The following is a 20,107-nucleotide window of genomic DNA, read 5'->3' as shown; positions in this document are numbered from 1 at the left end:
TGCTCTTTTTCTTCTTCTTCAGAGGACATAACAAGGGGCATCGCCAAGACCCGCTTCAGTCCCCTGCATTTTAGTGCATATGCGTCTGTTGAAAGTGCTTTGCTACTCCGTACATCCGGACTTCCTCGGATAAATGCTTTCTACGAAGATATGTCCACGGAACAATGAGTCAGGACGGCAATGTGAAATAGACAAGCAAGGACAGCAGGCGAGCAAAGGGTGCAGATATAGAGAGCCAAATGGCAGAGAGTAGAATAGTGCCGATGTCTGGACCACTTTGACCCTTAGTCATACACACAGTATCTGCCCAGCGTCGCTTGTAGTCGGGCTCCTCGAAGTGACTTGAGCACAACGACACGGGCGGCTATATAAAAGTGAATTAAGTCTTCTTACTTAAACATTATTATGTCTGGTTATACAGATACAAGTTGACTTGAATAAGGTGGCCTGAGGTGCGCTTGCGCTGCTAGCAAAATCAGCAATCAATCCGAAATATATATTTGGCTCTGGGTGGTCACCAGTTCATGGTGGACATGTTGAAGTCATGGGCGCCGATGCATTATATCGCCGATTTACAAGGAAAGACTATTATCATTGCAAGTGTTCCATGACTTGGTTTAGCTCACACTATGGTAGGATCTAGGTACGACTATGCTTCCCATCGCCACAGTCAGCAGCAAGCAATCCTCCACAGTGCCATTCGTAATATTCGTATGAGTTATCCCTGATTTAGTCGCGAAACATGCGAACAGAAGGCTGAGCAATACGAGCGTCTCAGATCTTACACTATCGCTAAATCAAGGTAACAGTATGAGGCAAGCATTCGATCAGATCTCACATGACTCTATGAACCAGGCATCGTTGAAAACGCCCGAAAAAGCCTAACATCCATCGTTAAATCCTATTTGAGGACAGACATTTTGCTTTGGTGGTGTGTGCACCGTCGACAATGCTCTAACAATGGTGGCAACTCCCGTCAAAAACGTTAGCGAGCAGCAATCATCGGCTATCGTGGCATGAGGACTATGATTGGCCGAGCCTGACGTGGTTCGGGTATGATCTCCAGACAACCAGCGGTATCAAGGAATCCGCAAGGCAAGCAGGTAGTCATGAGTAGCATTTCCCTCAGCTTAAGAGTAATTTACTTCTGACTACCCCAGGGAAGGATTTCTGAATGATATTGGAAGAGGAAATCGGGATCACACTACATAATATGCGGTACCTTAGTGGGATTGTTCGCCGTCATTTCCGTCGAATAATAATACCTTAGTTCCAGCCAAGACTATTAATATGGAGCCAGCCAAAAGTCCGCTGCCGCGGGGGATCCCCAGCAAATGCATTTCACTGATTCCCTGCACTAAGCCACACATGTAGCAGTTCGCGCTGGTAACGTGATCATCTCTCAACCCAAGAGCGTCGAGATAACTCATATCGTTCAACACTGGTTGGCCCAGCATATTGAGTAGAAACAATTTACTATGATAATCCGTCTGAGAGTCACGCAGAGGCCCTACCGGAAGGCCCTCGCTTGACTATTCGAATCAAATCATTGGCGGTCCCTATCACTTCATTTCGGGTTGCGGACAATATTCGGTCGTACAAGAAATCTGATACCCCTCTGGAGTAGCCCCTCCCCCCTTTACAGGCGAATCATCTGAAGACTGAGTAAGGACTAAGGATTTCCTTCGTTGCCCATTGTTTGTATTGGAAGGCGTTTGTCCACACACAGGCGTTATTCATTCTTCGGATCGATAGTAGCTAGTGCGAGGGGTCCCAGCCATACCAGACAAAAAATTCGAAAATTTATTTGTAGGTAAGAAAACCTAAGGTAGTTTTCAGTAGGAACCTTGGCCTCCTATGTTCTGTCTGGATACTCCATTTGTTCCAAACGGTGATGCTTTACTGAAGATTGGGAGATCTATATATCCTCCTATAATGCCATAATTTTCGCACATTCGTTATTCATATGTATCCTTGTCTGTCCAGTACAACGGAATTCTAGCTGTATGTATGATACCAAGTTCCTGTGCGACTATATCGACTCCTCAGATGCCAGAGTACCTCTCGGCCGTATCGACGACGGAGCAGAACCGCGCACTACAGTACTGGATTCTTTTTACAAGGAGGCGATCTCCATCAGTAAGTCCATCATATTGCATCTTCAGGAAGTCCGGGGATTTTTGATTTCTCTGAAAAGGCGGAACAAGGTCGCATGGCTTCTGACAGGACTAGATGGTGATGGGAGAAGCAACACGCATGCTGCCCTACGTAACAACATTCCAGCCACAACCTAGACTGAAGCTTTTCCCGTCTCTTTCCCTTTCCCATATTTTACCATACATTTCCGGATCAACTCCGGGTTTTCATCGATCTTTTACCTGTAGCCTTATGTGGTGTACATTGACTGGTGGATGGGATCCTTCACTATGTATTATAGATGTTGGGAGGCTTCATAATGCATTACTTTTCTATGGCCCCATGTTCAGATATCATCATAATCGTCATCACCGTTCTTTGAATCGGGTCGCTCGGCCCACAACAAGACACACGCGCACACACACACACACACACACACACAACCCTTTCGAGGGGACTAAATCAAACAAATCCGGCGGGAACCACCCATATAAAACGACTAGACTAGACCTGCCTACATGAGTAAATTCTCCCGCTAGCACCAATACGTAGATCACCCAACGGGTCAACAGCCGCCTTAACCCTTAAGACTGAGCAAGGGGACCAAGAGATAGTTCAGCGTGTAAAATAATAATCGTCCTGTGTATCTATCGAGTGTCTACTGAAAACCGGCCTGTCTAAGTGTCCAGTGTCTTGATATGAACGAGGAGACTGGAGAGAATCAGCAGTCGATACATGAATGTTCTACTAAGGAAGAACAAAATACCAAGCATAACGGTGCGGCTGGATCAGCCAGCACACTGGAACGATCCAGCTCCTCCTGCCTAGGTACCTTAATCTTGTATGATACAAATCATACAATCTGTCCATCAAACCGAGTCAAGGAACATCATTGAGGATAGGGAGGCTGATTGCACATCCAGGAGTTCAAGTCTTTGAAGGGCTCCTTCACCCTCAAGATTTCCTACCTCATTCGCTCTCTCTTTTCCGGTTCTTCTTAGTCTTCTTCCTTTTCCTATCATCCTTGACTAAACGCTGTACTCCGTAGTAGTAAATCTCCTCTGGTTCGTCCTTTGGTGGAGGACCCGTCATATTAACATATCGGGACTAGGGGGGCAAAAGGGACGTGGTCTGGTCGGGATCCTCTCATCCTCTAGTTAGGCGGATTTCCTGATTCTCATTGCCTTCCATATCTTCTTCCCTCTCTCGTCTCATTATTATTGTCTTCATCGTCACCATCGTCACCATCGTCGTCGTCGTCGTCCTCTCCCCAAACCTCTCGTCCCTTGACTCGACGAACGCATCTGGCCTTCTTCCTATTCCCTTTCCTACCAACTTTACTGTTACCGCTTCGGTACCTTGCCATCTTATCTTGCATCTTCCCCGACAACTCTCCTTCACGACTTTTGGTCTAGGCAGAGTTCTATCCTGGTTTGATTCGATAATCCTACTTACGGAGTAGACTACTAAGCCACTACCCACGACCTACCCAAGTACAGCCCAGGTAAAACCTTCTTCTACTTTCCATTCCCTTTTGACTTGGCTTTACCCTTATGGACCTACATGCATACATACTTTAAATCACCTCCTACTGGCCCATCTTACCTCTTCATTGCTCGCTCACCCCACGAGTCTTCCTCCGACACATACACCTACTTACGGTACCCAAGTGGCTTTGCTTTTGTTTTGCTTCTACCGCCGTCACTTTAACTTTATCCTACAGCAACTTCTCTCTCTCTCTCTCTCTTGCTCTCTCTTTTCTTCTACTTCTCTCTTCTTCCCTCCCTTCCTTCTCCACCACACAAACCCGGCATCTATTCTTTCGGACTTCCTCAACCTTCCCGTCTCCCTTTCATTCCTTCCTCTCATATATCCATTCATATTCCCCTCGTGGCTTGTCTAACAGTTCTAAGCGAGGTTTGTCTTCCCTGGAGTCTGGTAGTCTCCCGCCTTGGCCCGATTTTGGAGGGCGTCGATCGTGATCTTCAAGATATCCTGCGTATCTTAGTCTTGTGTCTCCGACTTTTTCTTGACACGCGATTGACCCTTTCCACACCCCTGCGGAAACTGGTACTAGCACCACTTTTCATCTCGCACCCATCTTCACTGTCCGAACTTGTTTTGCGTAGGCCTTCGCATCACGGGACTCGACTCACTTCTCCCCCTTGACTTCCGGCCTGCTTTCGCTCGGATGTCTTCAGCTTTCACTCATTCTCTGCAAAACCAAGTTTGATGAGGGATCGTCCTTCCGTCGCGGCCCGTATTTGAACCTTGCAATTTTCTGTGTTCAAGCCAAATTGGGCTATTCTTCAACTTTCACGTCTACCACCTACGCAACACTGGCGGTACGCTGCAGCCACCCAGCCTCCGTGTAATTCACCTCAACTTTCTACCGCTCTGAGGGCTGGTCATGGCCTCGGACAGGTCGCCGCCCCAGAAGCGACCGCAACAACAACAACAACAACACGTGAAGTCCACCTCACCATCACATCGCATGCTCACTTCTGGTCAAACATCCCGAAGGGGATCCGCGGATTCTTCCACCGCTCCAGGCAACGCCACCGCGAATGAATCATTATCGCAACCCATGACAGCCAGCGCAACTCCTTCAGAGGCTGCGGGTACGGAGCCGCCCAGCACCTCCGCCACTCCTGCGCCTTATGGCACTCGGTCAAGGGGTCGCAATGCGCCTCGCCCCAACTACGCTGAAGATCGCGACATTGACATGGATCTCGAACTGCTTACCCCCTCAGCACCCAAATCATCCAAGAAAAGTAGTGGTACAGCTGCCGCTAGCACTACTAATGGTGTCAAACTAGACGGGGAGAAGGCTCCATCATCATCGAATTCTCGAAAGAGCCTAACCGCGGTGAATGGACCTAATGCCGCAGCCGCCAAGGACACGATTCCCGGCACGTCTTCTTTTTCTGCAAAGCCAGACGATGGAGCCGGATCTTCGAGCTCGTCGAGAAAACGTAAACAACCGGCGAGCTCTACGAACTCGAACTCAACTAACGGGAATGCGGCCAAAAAAATCTTTACCGCTGCGCCAAGCGCGGACCCCAACCTGCCTGAGTCCAACATGGTCTCTTTCGAGAACAGTGCCTACCTCAAGGATGGCAAATTAATTGCCGATGACGGCACAACGTTCGCTGTGAACGGTAAGTTCGTTTGACATACAATGCCTGGTGGGCGATTTTTGCTAAATTCGTACATTCAGACCATGTTTACCTTATTTGCGAACCTCCTGGAGAGCCGTACTACCTTGCTCGAATCATGGAGTTTCTTCCATCCAAGGATAAACCCAATGGACCCATTGAAGCGCTGCGAGTTAATTGGTACTATCGACCTCGTGATATTCATCGCATCGTCGCAGACACGAGACTTGTCTTCGCTTCCATGCATTCCGACACGTGTCCACTCACATCATTGCGTGGAAAATGCCAGATCAAGCATCTGTCGGAAATAGACGATTTCAATGCGTATCGGAAAACCCGGGACTCATTTTGGTACGACAAGATGTTTGACCGGTATATTCATCGCTACTACGAGGTCGTTCCCACCAAGAAGGTGATCAATGTACCGGCCAATGTCAAGAAGGTCCTCGATGAACGTTGGAAGTTCATCCTAGTGGAGATAGGTAAACGGAAAGAACTGTTTAGTGCGGTCAAAACCTGCAAGCGATGCGGTTTGTACGCTGCTAGGTAGGCATTTCTCGATAAGAGTCATAAGGTCCTTCGAGTTTACCACTGACTCATCTTATAGCAATGACTCGGTTGATTGCGCTGTCTGCCACAATACTTATCACATGTACTGTGTGCGTCCAGTCCTCACCAAAAAGCCCGCCCGAGGGTTTGCATGGGCCTGTGCAGCTTGCAGCCGCGCACAGGAAAAGAAACTTGAGGCTCGAAACACGCCCATCATGGGTGAAGCTCCAGCAGAACCGGAGGAAGAAGTTGCCGAAGAAGAAGAGGAGGAACCGAATGGACTTTCTAACGGTACCAATGTCAGTACGCCTGCTCCGGCGGAGGAGGAACATCCTCGTCCAGCGACGAAGGAACAGATCGCGCAAGCCCGGATGTGGCCCTACCGTTATTTGGGGATTCATTGTCGGGTGGAAGATGCCCTCGATTACGATGACCGCATCTATCCTCGAGCCAGTTCTCGACTGGGACCACGGCATCAAGCGATTGTCAACCCATGGCCTGGCCGTCCCGTCGAGTACGCCAAACCAATCGATATCAAAAAGAAATATTTGAGTCGCTCTGGCCGCAAAGATTCGAAGCTCTCGAAAGAGGCTCAGGCAGCAATCGAAGCAGCGAAGCAGGAAATTGCAAACCGCCCCAAATGGGTCATGGATGAACCAGTTGGATACGTGCGACGCGGCGAGGACGAACCGGTTCTAATAAACGGCAAGCCAACCCGTACTGCCGAAGTACTGTTCAAGATGCCCACTGCAACGCAGATCCCGAGCCGGGGCGAAGATGATGCGCCTGGAGCGGAACTCAGTCCTGCTGATCGAGAGAAATTTATCGACGAATATATGGAACGGGCCAAGGAAATCGCACCTCAATTAGGAGAGGAGAAGTACGCTACAAATTTCCTGGATAAGGCCTTGGAGCTTCTGTATTCGAACAGTTTTGATGCCGAAGCCGCTCTCGCGAAACTGAAACAGCAAAACAAATACAAGGATCTTAAGGAACCGCATTTGCGCCCCGAGGAAGTGAAGTTGTTCGAACAGGGCGTTGCCAAGTACGGATCGGAGCTGCGCAATGTGACCAAACACGTCGGTACAGTTCCGCATTATCAGATCGTTCGATTCTACTATATGTGGAAGAAGACGCCGCGTGGTCGGCAGATTTGGGGCGGCTACGAGGGCAGAAAAGGCAAGAGAGAAGCCAAACGGCACAATGCCAATTCGAAACTTGTGGATGACGTGGCCGATGACCACGATGATTCGGCCTTCGATAATGAGAAAGCGGCCGAGAAGAAGCGTGGCTTCCAATGCAAGTTCTGCTCCACGCGGTCTTCGCGGCAGTGGCGACGCGCCCCTGGCGTTCCGCCTGGCACCACGACCCCGAGCGAGCCATCGAAGAAGGACAAGGGCCCACTGCTCACTGTGGCGCTCTGTCTTCGCTGTGCTTTATTGTGGAGGAAGTACGGGATCCAGTGGGAAAGCGTGGATGAAGTTGCAAAGAAGATCGCGCAGAGCGGCAACAAGTCCTGGCGCCGCCGAGTCGACGAGGAATTACTGACGCAGCTCCTGCTCTCGACTGAGACACCGATCAGTATCAACAGTGCCACGGCAGCCACTGCGGCCTCTATCGGTGTGCCGGTCAACGCGAACCCGCAAGTACAGCCTCAAGACTCGAACAAGAAGAAGGCAAAGCCCAACGAGAAAGAAAGCACTGCTACACCGGCTGCCACCTCGGTCGAACCGGCACCGAAAAAGAAACCACCCCCGGAGAAAGCGCCAGAGCCGCAACCAATCGTTCCGGATCCGCCAAAGGCCAAAACACTTCCCTGCGCCGTTTGCAACAGGCTGGAGCCTTTGGGCGACCAACACCTGTCGTGCCGAGATTGCCGTTTGACCGTTCATCGTAACTGCTATGGAGTCAGTCCATCGCGTAATTGTGCGAAGTGGCTGTGTGATATGTGCTCGAACGACCGCAGTCCCATGATTTCCACATGTTACGAATGCGTTCTATGCCCTGTGACCTGGACGGAGCATGAACTGATGGAGGCGCCAAAGGTATCGCATAAGAAGAAGACGGATCGTGATCGGGAGAAGGAGAGACTCGAGAAGGAGATGGTGCAGGAGGCGATCAAGCTTTATCGGCAACGACAAGAGGCTGTAGGAAAACCAATTGGTCCACGAGAACCGTTGAAGCGAACTGCCGGTAACAATTGGGTTCATGTCATGTGTGCTGTCTGGACCCCAGAGATCAAGTTCGGCAATGCCAAAGAGCTCGAGCCTGCGGAGGGATTTGGACTTATCGCGGCAGACAGGTACAGGGACGTGTGCAAGCTCTGCAAGACCACTAAAGGTGCATGCGTTACCTGCAGTCACAGTGGCTGCAATGCCCGTTTCCATGTGGGTTGTGCTTTTCAGGCACAGTACACCTTCGGGTTCAACATAACGCCAGTCAAAAGTTCCAGACGGGACACAGTCAGCAGTATACGCCTTGGAGAGGAGGTGGGAGCAGCAACCGCGGGTATCTGGTGTCCACATCACGCTCCTTCATCCGGCCTTCACCAGATTGGTGAGGTGACCGGAGAAGACGGTGTGAACGCACTTCAACAATTTGTACAGTCGTACAAGCAGGCAGACTTGACCTTGCCCGGGACGGTTCGAAGAGCAGCATATGTACAACATACGGTGAATACTTCTCAGCAAGCAGCGACCGCCGGAAGTCGGCGCGCCTCCGCCATCAACGGTGTTGTCACTGCTGCCACTCAATCGACACCCACGACGAAGGACAACCAGAAACCCGCCGCGACGGCTCCAGAGCAACATACGGATGAGATGGAGGTTGATTCCGGAAGCCGTGCTCCCCGGCAAGTTTCCAGTCCCGAGGTGGAGCGGAAATGCTGTCGTTGCTCTACCTCGTTCAGTCCTCGGTGGTGGCCGATCGACGGTTCGCGGCGAGCTACTGTCCTTAACAGCAGAGGCTCAAGCATGAATGGAGTTGGGATGAGTTCTGCCAGCCCGCCATTCCTTTCTCAGAATCTACCCCAGCATGCTCTACCCAAGCTGAACGGCGATTACAGCTCGATCGCTGAGGGGCCACTCTACGAATGCCACAAATGCTATCTGAAAAATGCTACAGCTCAGCCATCTCCGGAGCCTCGACCGTCTCCTTACTCAGCGCAGCGGCCAGTGCTGCCCGCCCCCCGAATCCCCGAATATCATGGGCATCCTTATGGACCACACGCGCATCCGACTCCCCCTCCGACCAATGCCCTCCCAAGGCCGCTTAGTGGCCCTCTTGCTCATGGCTCTGAATGGTACCCGGCCCATGAACAGCGATCGACCGAGCTTGCCGATGGTAAGTTGCGCAACGGCTTACCAGTTCCGGCATACCACGGAGGACCGCCCCCCGTCCAGACTCATCCGCTTAATGGCTTTCAACATCCGACGCCACCTGCTCACCACGCACCTCCCCCACCACCACCACCTCATTATCCCGGCGGTGCGCCTCCACCTCCGCACCAGCCGTACACTGTTCATCAAAGCCCGTATGCGCCAGTGTCCATGCCGTCACCTCACCCGTCCCATGCACCGGGCCCTCGACCGTACGCATCCTCAGCGTCACCTCCGACGGCACAAGCAACCGTCGTCCGCCACTCTCCTCAACACTCTCTCAGCGCTTTGAACGGAGGCCCGCCTCCGCGATTGTATTCTGTGGATCGCATCCTCAGTGCGCCGACACAATCACCCCCAGTGTCGCAAGCACGTATGGATCCCCGGGTGTTATCGCCTCCTGGCAAAAGGGAGGACACGCCTCTCAATGCAGCCGGAGGACCGATGAGCACTGGCAGGAGTTCGGGTGTCAACGGAACGCACGGAGGATCTGGGGCAAGCGCCAGTCCGTCCTTAAAAAATCTTCTTTCCTAGCGTGGGGTATCTATATCAAAGTACGGAAAGGGGTGGATTGCGAATGTATGATAGTGTTTATTAATTTTCGTTTTGCTTTGTGGCATTCAAACTGGGGTTGGGATTTCTTGTCATTATGAGCGCCATTTTCCATTTGTCCATTATTATTCTGCTACATTTTTCTCCCCCTTTTGAATGCTCGTGCTTCTGGGAGCCATTATCTACAGGGATGAGGGTTAGAGATTCAGATCATCATCATTTTGGGGTGCATGGGTTGGGGTTCAATTGTTGCAGCTTCAGGCTGTGTATATTGCATTTTAAAGAGACGAACAAGCTTTATCTATTTGATTAAAAATCAGATTGTGTTCTATTGTTAGTAAGAAGAATGATTTGATCAGGGAGGTCAACACGGGATACTGTCGCATGTCGGAGAGATCAGCCAAGCAAGGTATTTATCCCTTGAACCTTTTAGCCTCTCATCCTACGGAGTACTTCCGATCAACACAATTCCGTCCATAGATACTGGTAGGCAATTCGGCCGAAAATTGAATTTGGTTTAACGCGCCAGCTCTCTTTTGTCGATTATCCGTAGGTACTGTCTTTTCATAATGCTCCGTAGGCTGTAGTATATGTTTACATGATGAGCCCAGGACACGGAGAACCTTGTAGACTGCCCATCGTAGAAGGCAGACGCTAGGGGGAGTTCTGGAATCTGGACCGTCCCCAGAGCGGGGCCACATTGTACTCGAGTAACTTTGTACTCGGTACAGACTAAGGTATCTACGGAGTATCTGTATTTGAGTCTAGTATGTATATGATGGAGTGAACAGAATCAAAAGATGGATGGTAATATCCCCTCTAAGGAACCGATGTCTATCCATCGATCGATCAAACTGATCTTCAACTTTAAACATGAATGTGAGTCGGCGGTTGTGTCTGGGGAGTCGCCACATAACATCATCGCCGTCTGGAATCTCCGTTGAGTTTGCAAATTGCAGGTAACTTTGAAAGATGAAGTACCTAAGGCACCAAAGATAGGTCGACCCTGTGGCATGGCATCACATCACGTCAATGGTCGAGTTGCCACTGAACAATTATTACATCTGTGGCCTTGGGTCGTACTTGTGCGCTTGTGCCCCTGAGGTTACTTTAGTAGCCCCTTAGGTCATAGGTGAAGGTTTAATCTGCATGTACGGAGTACTCTGGACTCTGTAATTACTCTGTCTGTCTTTCAGAGGCTCTTAGGCAGCAAATATCATTCATGTTAAATGATACCTGATACCTAATATTCTACCTAAAGTGCACTTCACAGTTAGGTAGGTAGAATGAAGTCACGTAGAATGAAGTAGTAGAGGACCTCGGTAAGTGTCAGTGTAAATTTGGATAGTGGAAATTACGATCCATAAACAGCCCCATGAATACCCACGGAAGATACAAGCTGATTTGCTCAGCCAGCATTCTAGAAAAGGCGCGGAGTCGCAGTCATCGATGAGATTGGAGGGCTTGATTCATGATTAGGCCTTGTGGCCTCCCCACTTTCCCCACTTACTTTATCTTGAATTTTTCTTTTCTTTTTCCGTCAGGTGTCTGAAATCTGGATGGTATTGGGTAAGTTTTATTACTGATGCAGAGATGCACGAAGGTGGAATATTGCGCAAAAAATGCAATGCGACAGTATGCCCATTTGAGCCTGAGCTTGATTCGGTGCCCAAGGTGCCCTTAGTAACTTGTCCTAGGTACGCTGTACTACCGACTCGGAATGTTTCTAGATGGATTTCTTGCATCGTTCTCCTTGCCTTTGCTTTTTCTCTGCAGGTGATTTGTCTGATGTTGATCCGAAGTTGAGCTGAGCACGTTCATGATATCCAAGCATATTAAGCAAGAGTAGACTACTCTCTACCTCAGGCTCTCTATTATCGTCACCTATTTGGTACAATTGTGAAATGGACACTGGTAAATATGCCTGGTTCTCATTATCTGTAAGGTACCTTAACCACTCCTTAGTAAGTTGATCACTGTAATACCTTACAAGTAAATTTGTAATACCGACTCGGTAGGTAAGGATCGGCCCCATCACCGAGTCTCTGACGACGCCCGCACCCGCTGTGCCGCGACCTTCTGGAAGACTGGAAGAAAAACCCAAGAAGAATCCTCATCTGCAGAGTACGATCATCCATCTACAATACTACCCTAATAATAGTTGGGTGTAGATACTACTGCTAATAATAATAATAATAATACGTAGATAGATATTATCTAGTCGATCGTAATTCTAATTTGAACCTCTCGCTAGCTTTAATTGCCTTTACCTCAGTAGTCAGTTAAGATAGACCCTCATAGGCTCCGTGGTCGGTTGCTCTACCTCATTCCTCTCCTCTCCTCTCGTCTCCTCCACTTGGACCCTCCCTGAGATCGACTTCCTTCTTTTTGCCCTGTCTCATTATTATTCTCTTCTCCTCCTGCTCCATCAGCCTCAGTGTATCTAGGCACTGTCAATCTCCATCATCGTCATCCCATACCTTTTCTTTTCTTTTTTTTTATTTTTATTTTTTATTTTTTACCTACCTTTTTTTGGTAGTCTTTTCGACTTCTCATTCCCTACCCTTCACCATCGACTACAACGGAGTAGACAGACACCATCGCGTTTCCTTTTCCTCCTTTCCACCACTTAACCTCATTCCACACTAGTGGTTATCCTCCCTTGTTCCGTTACATCGACGTCAAACCTCACCAAGGAAATCCGACTCGTGCGACAATTCCGTCTTTGTCCTCCCCGATAAACAAGACTTGGTTGTTTCCAGTTGCCTTCTCCATTGCCTCTGTCCATCTCGGAGGCCCATCATGGCATCCTGAGAATCACACCCCCCCCGGATCCAGGACCTCGAATTTCGCGTCCGCCTCGGCTAGGCGATTCTTGAAAACGTTGCGATTCCGATTCTTCGCTTTCTGCTGGATTATCGACCGACGTGTATCTGTCTAAGACGGCCTTTTGCGAAAATCACCGCGGCAATTGGTCCTCCCTCCCGACCGTTTCACCTCGCCGCCACGACTGCTATTCTCTTTGATCGATTGATCTTTTTGCGATCCGTCGCAGCACATCGCTTTATATACATCTCTCGTTCACTTTCCTCTCAGGAGCTTTATATTATACGATTCAAAAGTGAGTGTACTGTGATGTGCGTGCGGATTTGGTGATTGCGGCCAGTGCCGGCATTTCTTTTGTATTGAGGATCAAGGGTGCGCTACTGCAGGGCTGGACTGGACTCTGGATTGTCTCAGAACGAGACATCTAGGCAAGGGACTGCTGTCTTGCCTTCCCCCGCAGGACAACAATCGAAGTCCAACCTGCTGTGGGAATCTGCAGCGAACAAACTCATTGTTCGGGATTGCGCCGCTGGCGTGGATCGTCATTCGTTTGTTCCCTCATCGTTCTCTGGTTGCAGGTCCCTTGCTTTTTGACTCCTTTCGCTTGCATATACAGTCACACTCGGATCATGGCGACCATGAGCGCTAATGCCGTTTCTACAAAGTTTATAGAATCCTCATCGAACCGAGTCTCTCGTTGCAACATTGCGCCCCGCTCCGTACAGCTCTTCTGTCGGCCGCTCGTTTTTTCCCTTCTACCGGACTCACGCCCGACGATCTTGGTGTCCGCATACCATATGAAACCGAGGCCAGACTGGGCATCTCTTCTTTCCTTCTACCTTTCTTTCTTCCGCTTTCCTTAGATCTTTGTGAGCCTTCTTTCTGAGCCCAGAATCTCCTGGCGATGGGCGTACCCAATCCGGCCGATACTATGGATCGTGTCGAATGCTGCGCAGTATACATCGACGATCGCGTGCAAGAGGAACGATGGGTGGACCGGGATTCGTTTGGCTCGACAACCCTCGCTCCCCGCAGCGACACCATTCGTGACGATGAACCTGAATCGTTGCGGACGGACGTGGCGCTTTTGTTGGAAGTGTGTAAACAAAGTATGCACTGCCCTCTGCTCCATCGCTTCTAGGGATGCTGACTGAATCGCAGTATACCTCTGTCATGTCGGGACATCTCTCGCCGCCAAACTGGCCGAGCTCTCCGATAGTGCCAGCAGTAAATGCACGCCTATTTTCGCTTTCTTCGACATTGAACTTGGTCGCGGCGAGGACTCCGTTCGGGATCGTCGCAAAGCCAGTCGCGCTTCGTGGCCGGACGCGGGCCCCCCGTCTCCGACATCTATCAGTCGCGGCTTCACCTTCTCCGCTCAATCTGACTCCTCCTACGGCTTGCAGTTGCTTTCAGGGGTATCTGCAGACATTCAAGTCTCCGAGATCCCAAACCTGGTCATACCGATTGCAGTCTTGCGCCACTCGCCCAACGAACTAACCAGCGATCCTACATCACAACCGTCTGCCACTCCCCTTTTTGATCCGCAGCAGATTTCCAAATGCTTAGATGCAGGCGCAGTTGACGTTCTCTCAACACCACTGGACAGGTCAAGAGTGCAGGGCTTGATAGTCCATGCCTATCGGGTGCACAAGTCAGCGCGCAAGGAACAATCTCGATTCCTCGCCAGGAAAAAGTCGCGGAAACAATCGTGGGTGGGCGTTCACGATGAGCAGCCATATGCCTACTTGAGAGAGGCAATGTAAGTGCGTTCCGTAATAATGCGGCAGCCGCAGTGCTAATTTATTCTCCAAGGGTATCCAAACTCATGAAGGGTATTTGCAACCCCGAGGAAGTCATTGAAGAGTTCCAGGACAGGTGTGTTTGCTCTACCTTTGAGTTTTTACCCACAGCTAACGTGTAAAAGGGACCTGGATGTGAGTCCAGAGCGGCAGAAAGTTGTGAGGAAGTTCATCGGGAAGTGGAACTTCGCTGCTCATGAATTTTCCGAAGACGAACTCGTGTTTGGGGCCTGCGAGATGCTTCAGCATGCTTTCACTCTACCCAACTTAGATGAATGGCGATTAACACCATGTAAGTGATTTGTGGTTTTTGATACTCTTGAGGACTTGGCTTACGCAGGACCGTTTTCTTTCGTAGGTGAGCTTCGAACTTTCCTGCTCGCTTGCCGCGCATCGTACAATTCATTTGTCCTCTACCATAATTTCCGACATGCCATTGATGTGCTGCAATCAGTGTTTTGCTTCCTGGTGCATATTGGTGCATTGCCCCCATATGGCTCTGTTGTGCCCAGTCCTGATTCGCCGTCCTCCATTGCATCTCTCTTGACACCGTTCGACACTCTAACCCTGCTTATTTCGGCAATCGGCCACGACGTCGGTCATCCTGGAGTCAACAATTTCTTCTTGGTGAAGCTCAACGCTCCGTTGGCGCAACTATACAATGATAATTCAGTCCTGGAGGCTTTTCACTGCGCTGCATTCTCTCAGATCCTGCGGCGCCACTGGCCTGCGGCTTTCAAGGATAGACAACTTCGGAAACTGCTCATCAGTTCGATTCTGGCAACCGACATGGGCGTACATCAGAAGTTTATGGAACGGCTGGGGTCTCTGCAGGAGAAGTTTTACGCGAATGGCAAGTCTGTCGATGGCTGGAAGCCGCAGGATATTGAAATCTACAAAACGCTAGTCTGTGGCCTTTTGATCAAATGTGCTGACATCAGCAATGTGGCACGGCCGTGGGATATCGCCGAAAAATGGACCAAGATTCTACAGGAAGAATTTGCCAATCAGGGAGAGATGGAGCGAGAGGTAGGCATGGAAACTGCTTTGTTTGGTGGTCCACCAGAGCTGGGAAACGTCTATAAGCTCGCCACCGGTCAGATTGGGTTCATGTCTATCTTCGCTCTCCCTCTCTTCGAGGGCGTTTCGGACCTTCTGCCTGAGCTACGATTCACGGTCGAGCACATCCGGACCAACCAGACTCGCTGGCACTTTCTGGCCGACATGGAGAAGAGGAAGCAGTCGCTGCTAGACCCGCGTTTCGAGGGCGGCCTTTCCCCTCGCTCGCAGAGCCCGGCCGCGAGTTTCAAAGGTCTGCGTGCACCGTTGAATGAGAGCTCTGCTAGGTCGGCGCTTGACCCCGACGACCCTGCGACGCAGCGACGCGAAGCCACCGGCGACTACTTTGGTTCGATTGAATCATCTCCGAGTGATTACAATGAGAACAACATCAGTCCCGTCGTGTCGCCAGACACCCCAGGCCCATCGATGGATATCACAGGCAGTCCGATACCATTTGTACCTTCTCGAAAATCCTCCACTGCGGTGCCTGACCTCGCGATGATCTCGGTATCCGGCACGTCTCCTGAGACGAATGGGTCGGAGCAAGCTGGAGATTTCGAAGGGCAACCTGGCCAAAATTCCAGGCGCTCTTCGAGGGACGCTGTTCCCGCCGCCGTCATCTTTGCCAACACGTCCGATGACCCGAATCGCTCCAACTCCCATCCCAACAGTGGTGAATCCACTGAAAGAGAAGTAGAGCGACCGAGCAGTTCTCGGCAGGGACCGCAGGGGCACCGTCGCCATCACGCCAACACCAACTCGACCGGACGCGGCTCAGGCGTACCGAACTCGCAGCGTAACAGTTGCACGCGCACGCACAGCTTGAGCACATATAGTAATAACATGACGCCCATTTCCCCGGCCACCAACGCCACCAGTTTCGTCACTGTCGACAGCGGGGACGAAAAGGGCCATTCCCGGGAACACATCAGAGATGAGCATGACGAGTCGGATGGTGCACGGCCCTGTTCATCGAAACAATACTCCGCCGGTGAAGGGCCGTCCGAGGGTGACACCCATTTCAGCGATACCAACACCTCTCATTCACACATGGATGACGGGAGCAAGAGTCCCATCGCCACATCCGTAGTGGGGAACGGGACCAACAGCCCCGCGCATTCTACTACGACAACACCGAGCGTCAAGAATGAGGGGCATCCCCCTTGGGATGACCCAACGGCCGGTGAGCAGCCGCCACGCAAGCTGCCGAAACGGCGGAGTCGTCTTCGCTTGGCGTTCTGGAAGCGCAAACCGCATCATTCGCATCACCATGAGCTGAGCGGGGAGACTTGAGCTTTCCTTTTCATCTCGCTTCACCTTCTCCTGGCCTAATGTTGCTTTCTTGGTGATTTTGTTTCAAGGTGTTTGGCTCCTGGCGATACATGGTTGGACCCCGAAATGGAGGAATGACGAAGGACTCACGAATGGTATATCCGCTGACGAACTTGTGCTTACGATGGATTGCATGATTCTACGATTAGGCTGGGACGCTCGGTCAGCTCTACACTCAGTCATACATGCATTTATTCGATGGTCAGGCAATGTGCCTTGCCGTCCTCGCTTTACTACTGCCAAGTGACTTTGAAGTCATCCCCCTTCCGGCTATCAAATCTCGTTCCTTCTTTGCTGCTTTTCTTCACCATCTATATTCTTTCCTTTCTCATTGTCTTCCTTATTTGCCGTATTTTCTGTGGGCAATCATGATTGATTCCCAATGATGCAACGCAGACCGGTTGGGATCAGGAAATCAAATTTAGAAACGGGGCGTGGGTTGGCGTTTTGGAGGATCCAAGTTCTCCCCATGCGTGGACTGAACTGTAATCATTTCTTCTTGTTTTTGTGACATTCTCTTCGATTTCTTTTTGCCATTGTTGATTCATATCACCATATCACGATTCATATCGACACCACGGTTAGCCAACCTGTTGTTCACTTGTCATGCTAGATTCGGCGAGTCTCGTTCAAAGTATTGATGTCCATCCTCTGTCTTGTCATTCTCACAAGCTCAAGATTGATCTTGATAATATAGAGTTGAATATAGGACTTTCGTCTATCATATCGGTAGCACCACTAAGCCTGGCAATCCTCACACTTGTCCGTTTCCTTCTCTTGACTCTGTTTCTGATTCCCCCCATTCTCCTGCCTCAAGGCCCGATCCGTATGCCCCAAATCCCTCTGCGGATCAACCACATTCCTCACCCGGCTTTTGAGCAGCTTGACCTCTATCCAGCATCAGCCCATCTCAATTCCAGTAACCAAAAGAAGCCACATCCCCATTCTCCCTAGAAGAATGAGAAAATGAAAGAAAGTAACATACCAGGAAACCCCCCATCAACCCTCCGATCCCAGAGCACACTCTCCCGCACCTCCGTCTCCGCGCCAGAGCCAGAGCCAGTCGCAGACGCAGACGCAGACGTAATACTCACGATAAACGTGCCCCCGGTACACGGCACGAGAGCCACCTCGCCGAGGCTCGTCGAGAACGTAGAAAGGAGTTCCTGGGCGAACTTTCCGCAGCCACGTTAGCAATAGCATAGCATAGAAATAGCAATAGCAATAGCATTTGTATTTGTATCGTGTACTGATACTGATACTGATCCTTGGAACGAGAGGAGAAGGATGCAACGTACATAAGCGGCTCGGAGCATCCATTTACATTGTGTGCAGTATTTGATGGTGATTCGGGGGAGGTTTGTGGTTGTTCTTGCTGTTGTGATTGCGGTGGTGTTGGTGGTGGGGTGATTTGTGCTTGTATTTGTGCTGGAGGTTGAGGTCGAGGTTGGTGGGTGTTGTTCGATTGCGGGGGTTGGTTCGGTCATTTTTGTTGCACTATATTCACTACCAGGGATCGCGTTGGTGATCTCTGTATAGGTGGACTATGTGGTTATTTGGGTTATTTACTAGAGAGCTGGTGAGACGGTGGTGAGGTGGTTGATGATGTCAGCAAGTGGGCGACTTTCTGAAGGTCGGGCTTGGTTATAGCGGATGGTGAAGATGAAATACAGTAGTGGGATGCGACTACCCATCAGACTGGTAAGGTAAGACATTGATTGCTGTATTAGAGCTGGAAACCAGCGATTTCTACTTTACAAGATGCTGGGACTTTGCTCTCAGCCTCAACAGCCGAGGAATGTGCTTTTCGAACCCATGAAACACCATCCGTACCAATCACTCACTCACTGCAGACAAAGGAAAATGGAAGAATCACAATCAACACGAATTCGGAGACGACGAAGACCAACGTAGATAGAAGAGGAAGTTTTAGAAGAGTGAAAATAGAGAATATAGAATAGAAGAAGATAAAGTCCAGTCGGCGCATCCTCAAGTGCACCACAGATAGCTGGACGCTGATATCAATGATCATCCCTGGGACGATGTGATGCGATGCGACGCATGTTTCGTTCAGTGGTCGGCCTCCCGGAATCTCTGCAAGACCAGCGCGCGCGTTCCTCCAGTCGACCCGTCATAGCCGCACAATTGCCCACAGACACAGCCGTCACGGTTACTAGGTTTCATTGTTCGATGGATGAGGTGTTTTTTCAATTATCGTCGTGATGATAGAAGCGGGAAGCCATGTCGAATCCCGAGAGTCCAAAGATGATGTCAAAAGTATTAGGCGAAAGGAAGAGAAAGGGGGCGGGAAATCATGCCGATAGGGAATAGAAAATCGCGAACAACAGCTTCAAAACAAGTCGAGCCGTCTTCGATTTCGGAAAAAAGCATTCAGTGTCATGACACCATTACATGACCGTGCAGCAGCCTCCCTGTTGTTGAGGAGCATACGGATCCTCGCGCTTGTCAACCTGGGTTTGTGTCAGCACTCCGCCTCCTGATCGCTTTTCTTCACATCGAGGAAATCGCATACCTGGCCCCATACAGATGGTACCATAAAATCACGAGTATTGTTGCAGTAGTTGATCAACCTGGTCAGAGAACGGGTTGTGAGTATGCGGGTCAAGTCCGGACGGCGGTCGGCAACTGGATCACAACAATCCCATCGCTCATCATAGATAGATCGACAGAGACGATGACGGTTGCAAAAGGCAATTGGAATCGGACACTTACGACATGGCAGCCTCGGACACCTTCACTCGAGGACGATCCAGATCCTCCTTTAAGCGAGCATTGAGCTCTGTCAAGCGACGATATTTGAGATCGGCCACACTTTGCTTCTTGTTCTTGACATCTCCCCCCGACCGCAGCTCGTAGCCAGGCATTTTCGATTCCAATTCCAGTGATCACCAAGAGTCGAGGAAGTGAAGAGCACAATTGTAGACAATTCCCTACACGCGACAACGGGGTAGGGAGGCCGTGGCGAGTTACTGAGCCCTGGTCGGTAGGTAGTCTGGGTTGAGGAGAAGCTTTGGCGCGCTGAACCGGGAGAGTAAGGGGAATCCGGAAAAAGCGGGCGGAGTGACCACAAAAAAGGGAGGGGATTACTGAACAGTCAACAGTCGACACAGAGAGAGTGAGAGGCGAGAGGATCAGCGGTAGAAAACGAATGGATTTAGTGGGGAAATTAAGGAAAGAAAAATAAAAAAAAGAGCAGAGGAAGAGTATCTAGTAGAGTATCAGAAGAAGAAGAAGGAAGACGAAGAAGAAATGGAGGGAGAAATGAGACCCTACTATTGGAGAGGGAGCGACG

At 50.3% G+C, this 20,107-nt stretch overlaps 3 protein-coding genes across 3 annotated transcripts; 2 read left to right on the top strand and 1 right to left on the bottom strand.

Moving 5' to 3' along the window:
• Window positions 1–4,546: 4,546 nt before the first annotated feature.
• Window positions 4,547–9,754, top strand: Aspvir_006455 (DNA-binding E3 ubiquitin-protein ligase SNT2; the record flags this gene model as incomplete). The annotated part of the gene is made up of 3 exons (XM_043269653.1): window positions 4,547–5,297; window positions 5,357–5,840; window positions 5,902–9,754. 3 exons carry the CDS (start codon window positions 4,547–4,549, stop codon window positions 9,752–9,754), a joined length of 5,088 nt encoding a protein of 1,695 aa, XP_043125588.1.
• A 3,748-nt stretch (window positions 9,755–13,502) lies between these two features.
• pdeB (3',5'-cyclic-nucleotide phosphodiesterase PDE2) lies at window positions 13,503–16,755 on the top strand (the record flags this gene model as incomplete). Its single annotated transcript, XM_043269652.1, has 5 exons — window positions 13,503–13,707; window positions 13,760–14,360; window positions 14,414–14,476; window positions 14,526–14,692; window positions 14,759–16,755. 5 exons carry the CDS (start codon window positions 13,503–13,505, stop codon window positions 16,753–16,755), a joined length of 3,033 nt encoding a protein of 1,010 aa, XP_043125587.1.
• Window positions 16,756–19,202: 2,447 nt separating this feature from the next.
• On the bottom strand, window positions 19,203–19,679 carry Aspvir_006453 (guanine nucleotide-binding protein subunit gamma; the record flags this gene model as incomplete). The annotated part of the gene is made up of 3 exons (XM_043269651.1): window positions 19,203–19,265; window positions 19,328–19,385; window positions 19,528–19,679. The coding sequence occupies 3 exons, from the start codon at window positions 19,677–19,679 to the stop codon at window positions 19,203–19,205; spliced, it is 273 nt and encodes a 90-aa protein (XP_043125586.1).
• Window positions 19,680–20,107: the final 428 nt, after the last annotated feature.

Source organism: Aspergillus viridinutans, assembly GCF_018404265.1.
Source record: "Aspergillus viridinutans IFM 47045 DNA, scaffold_4, whole genome shotgun sequence".
Lineage (NCBI taxonomy): Eukaryota > Fungi > Ascomycota > Eurotiomycetes > Eurotiales > Aspergillaceae > Aspergillus > Aspergillus viridinutans.
This window is presented reverse-complemented; position numbering and strand designations above follow the sequence as displayed.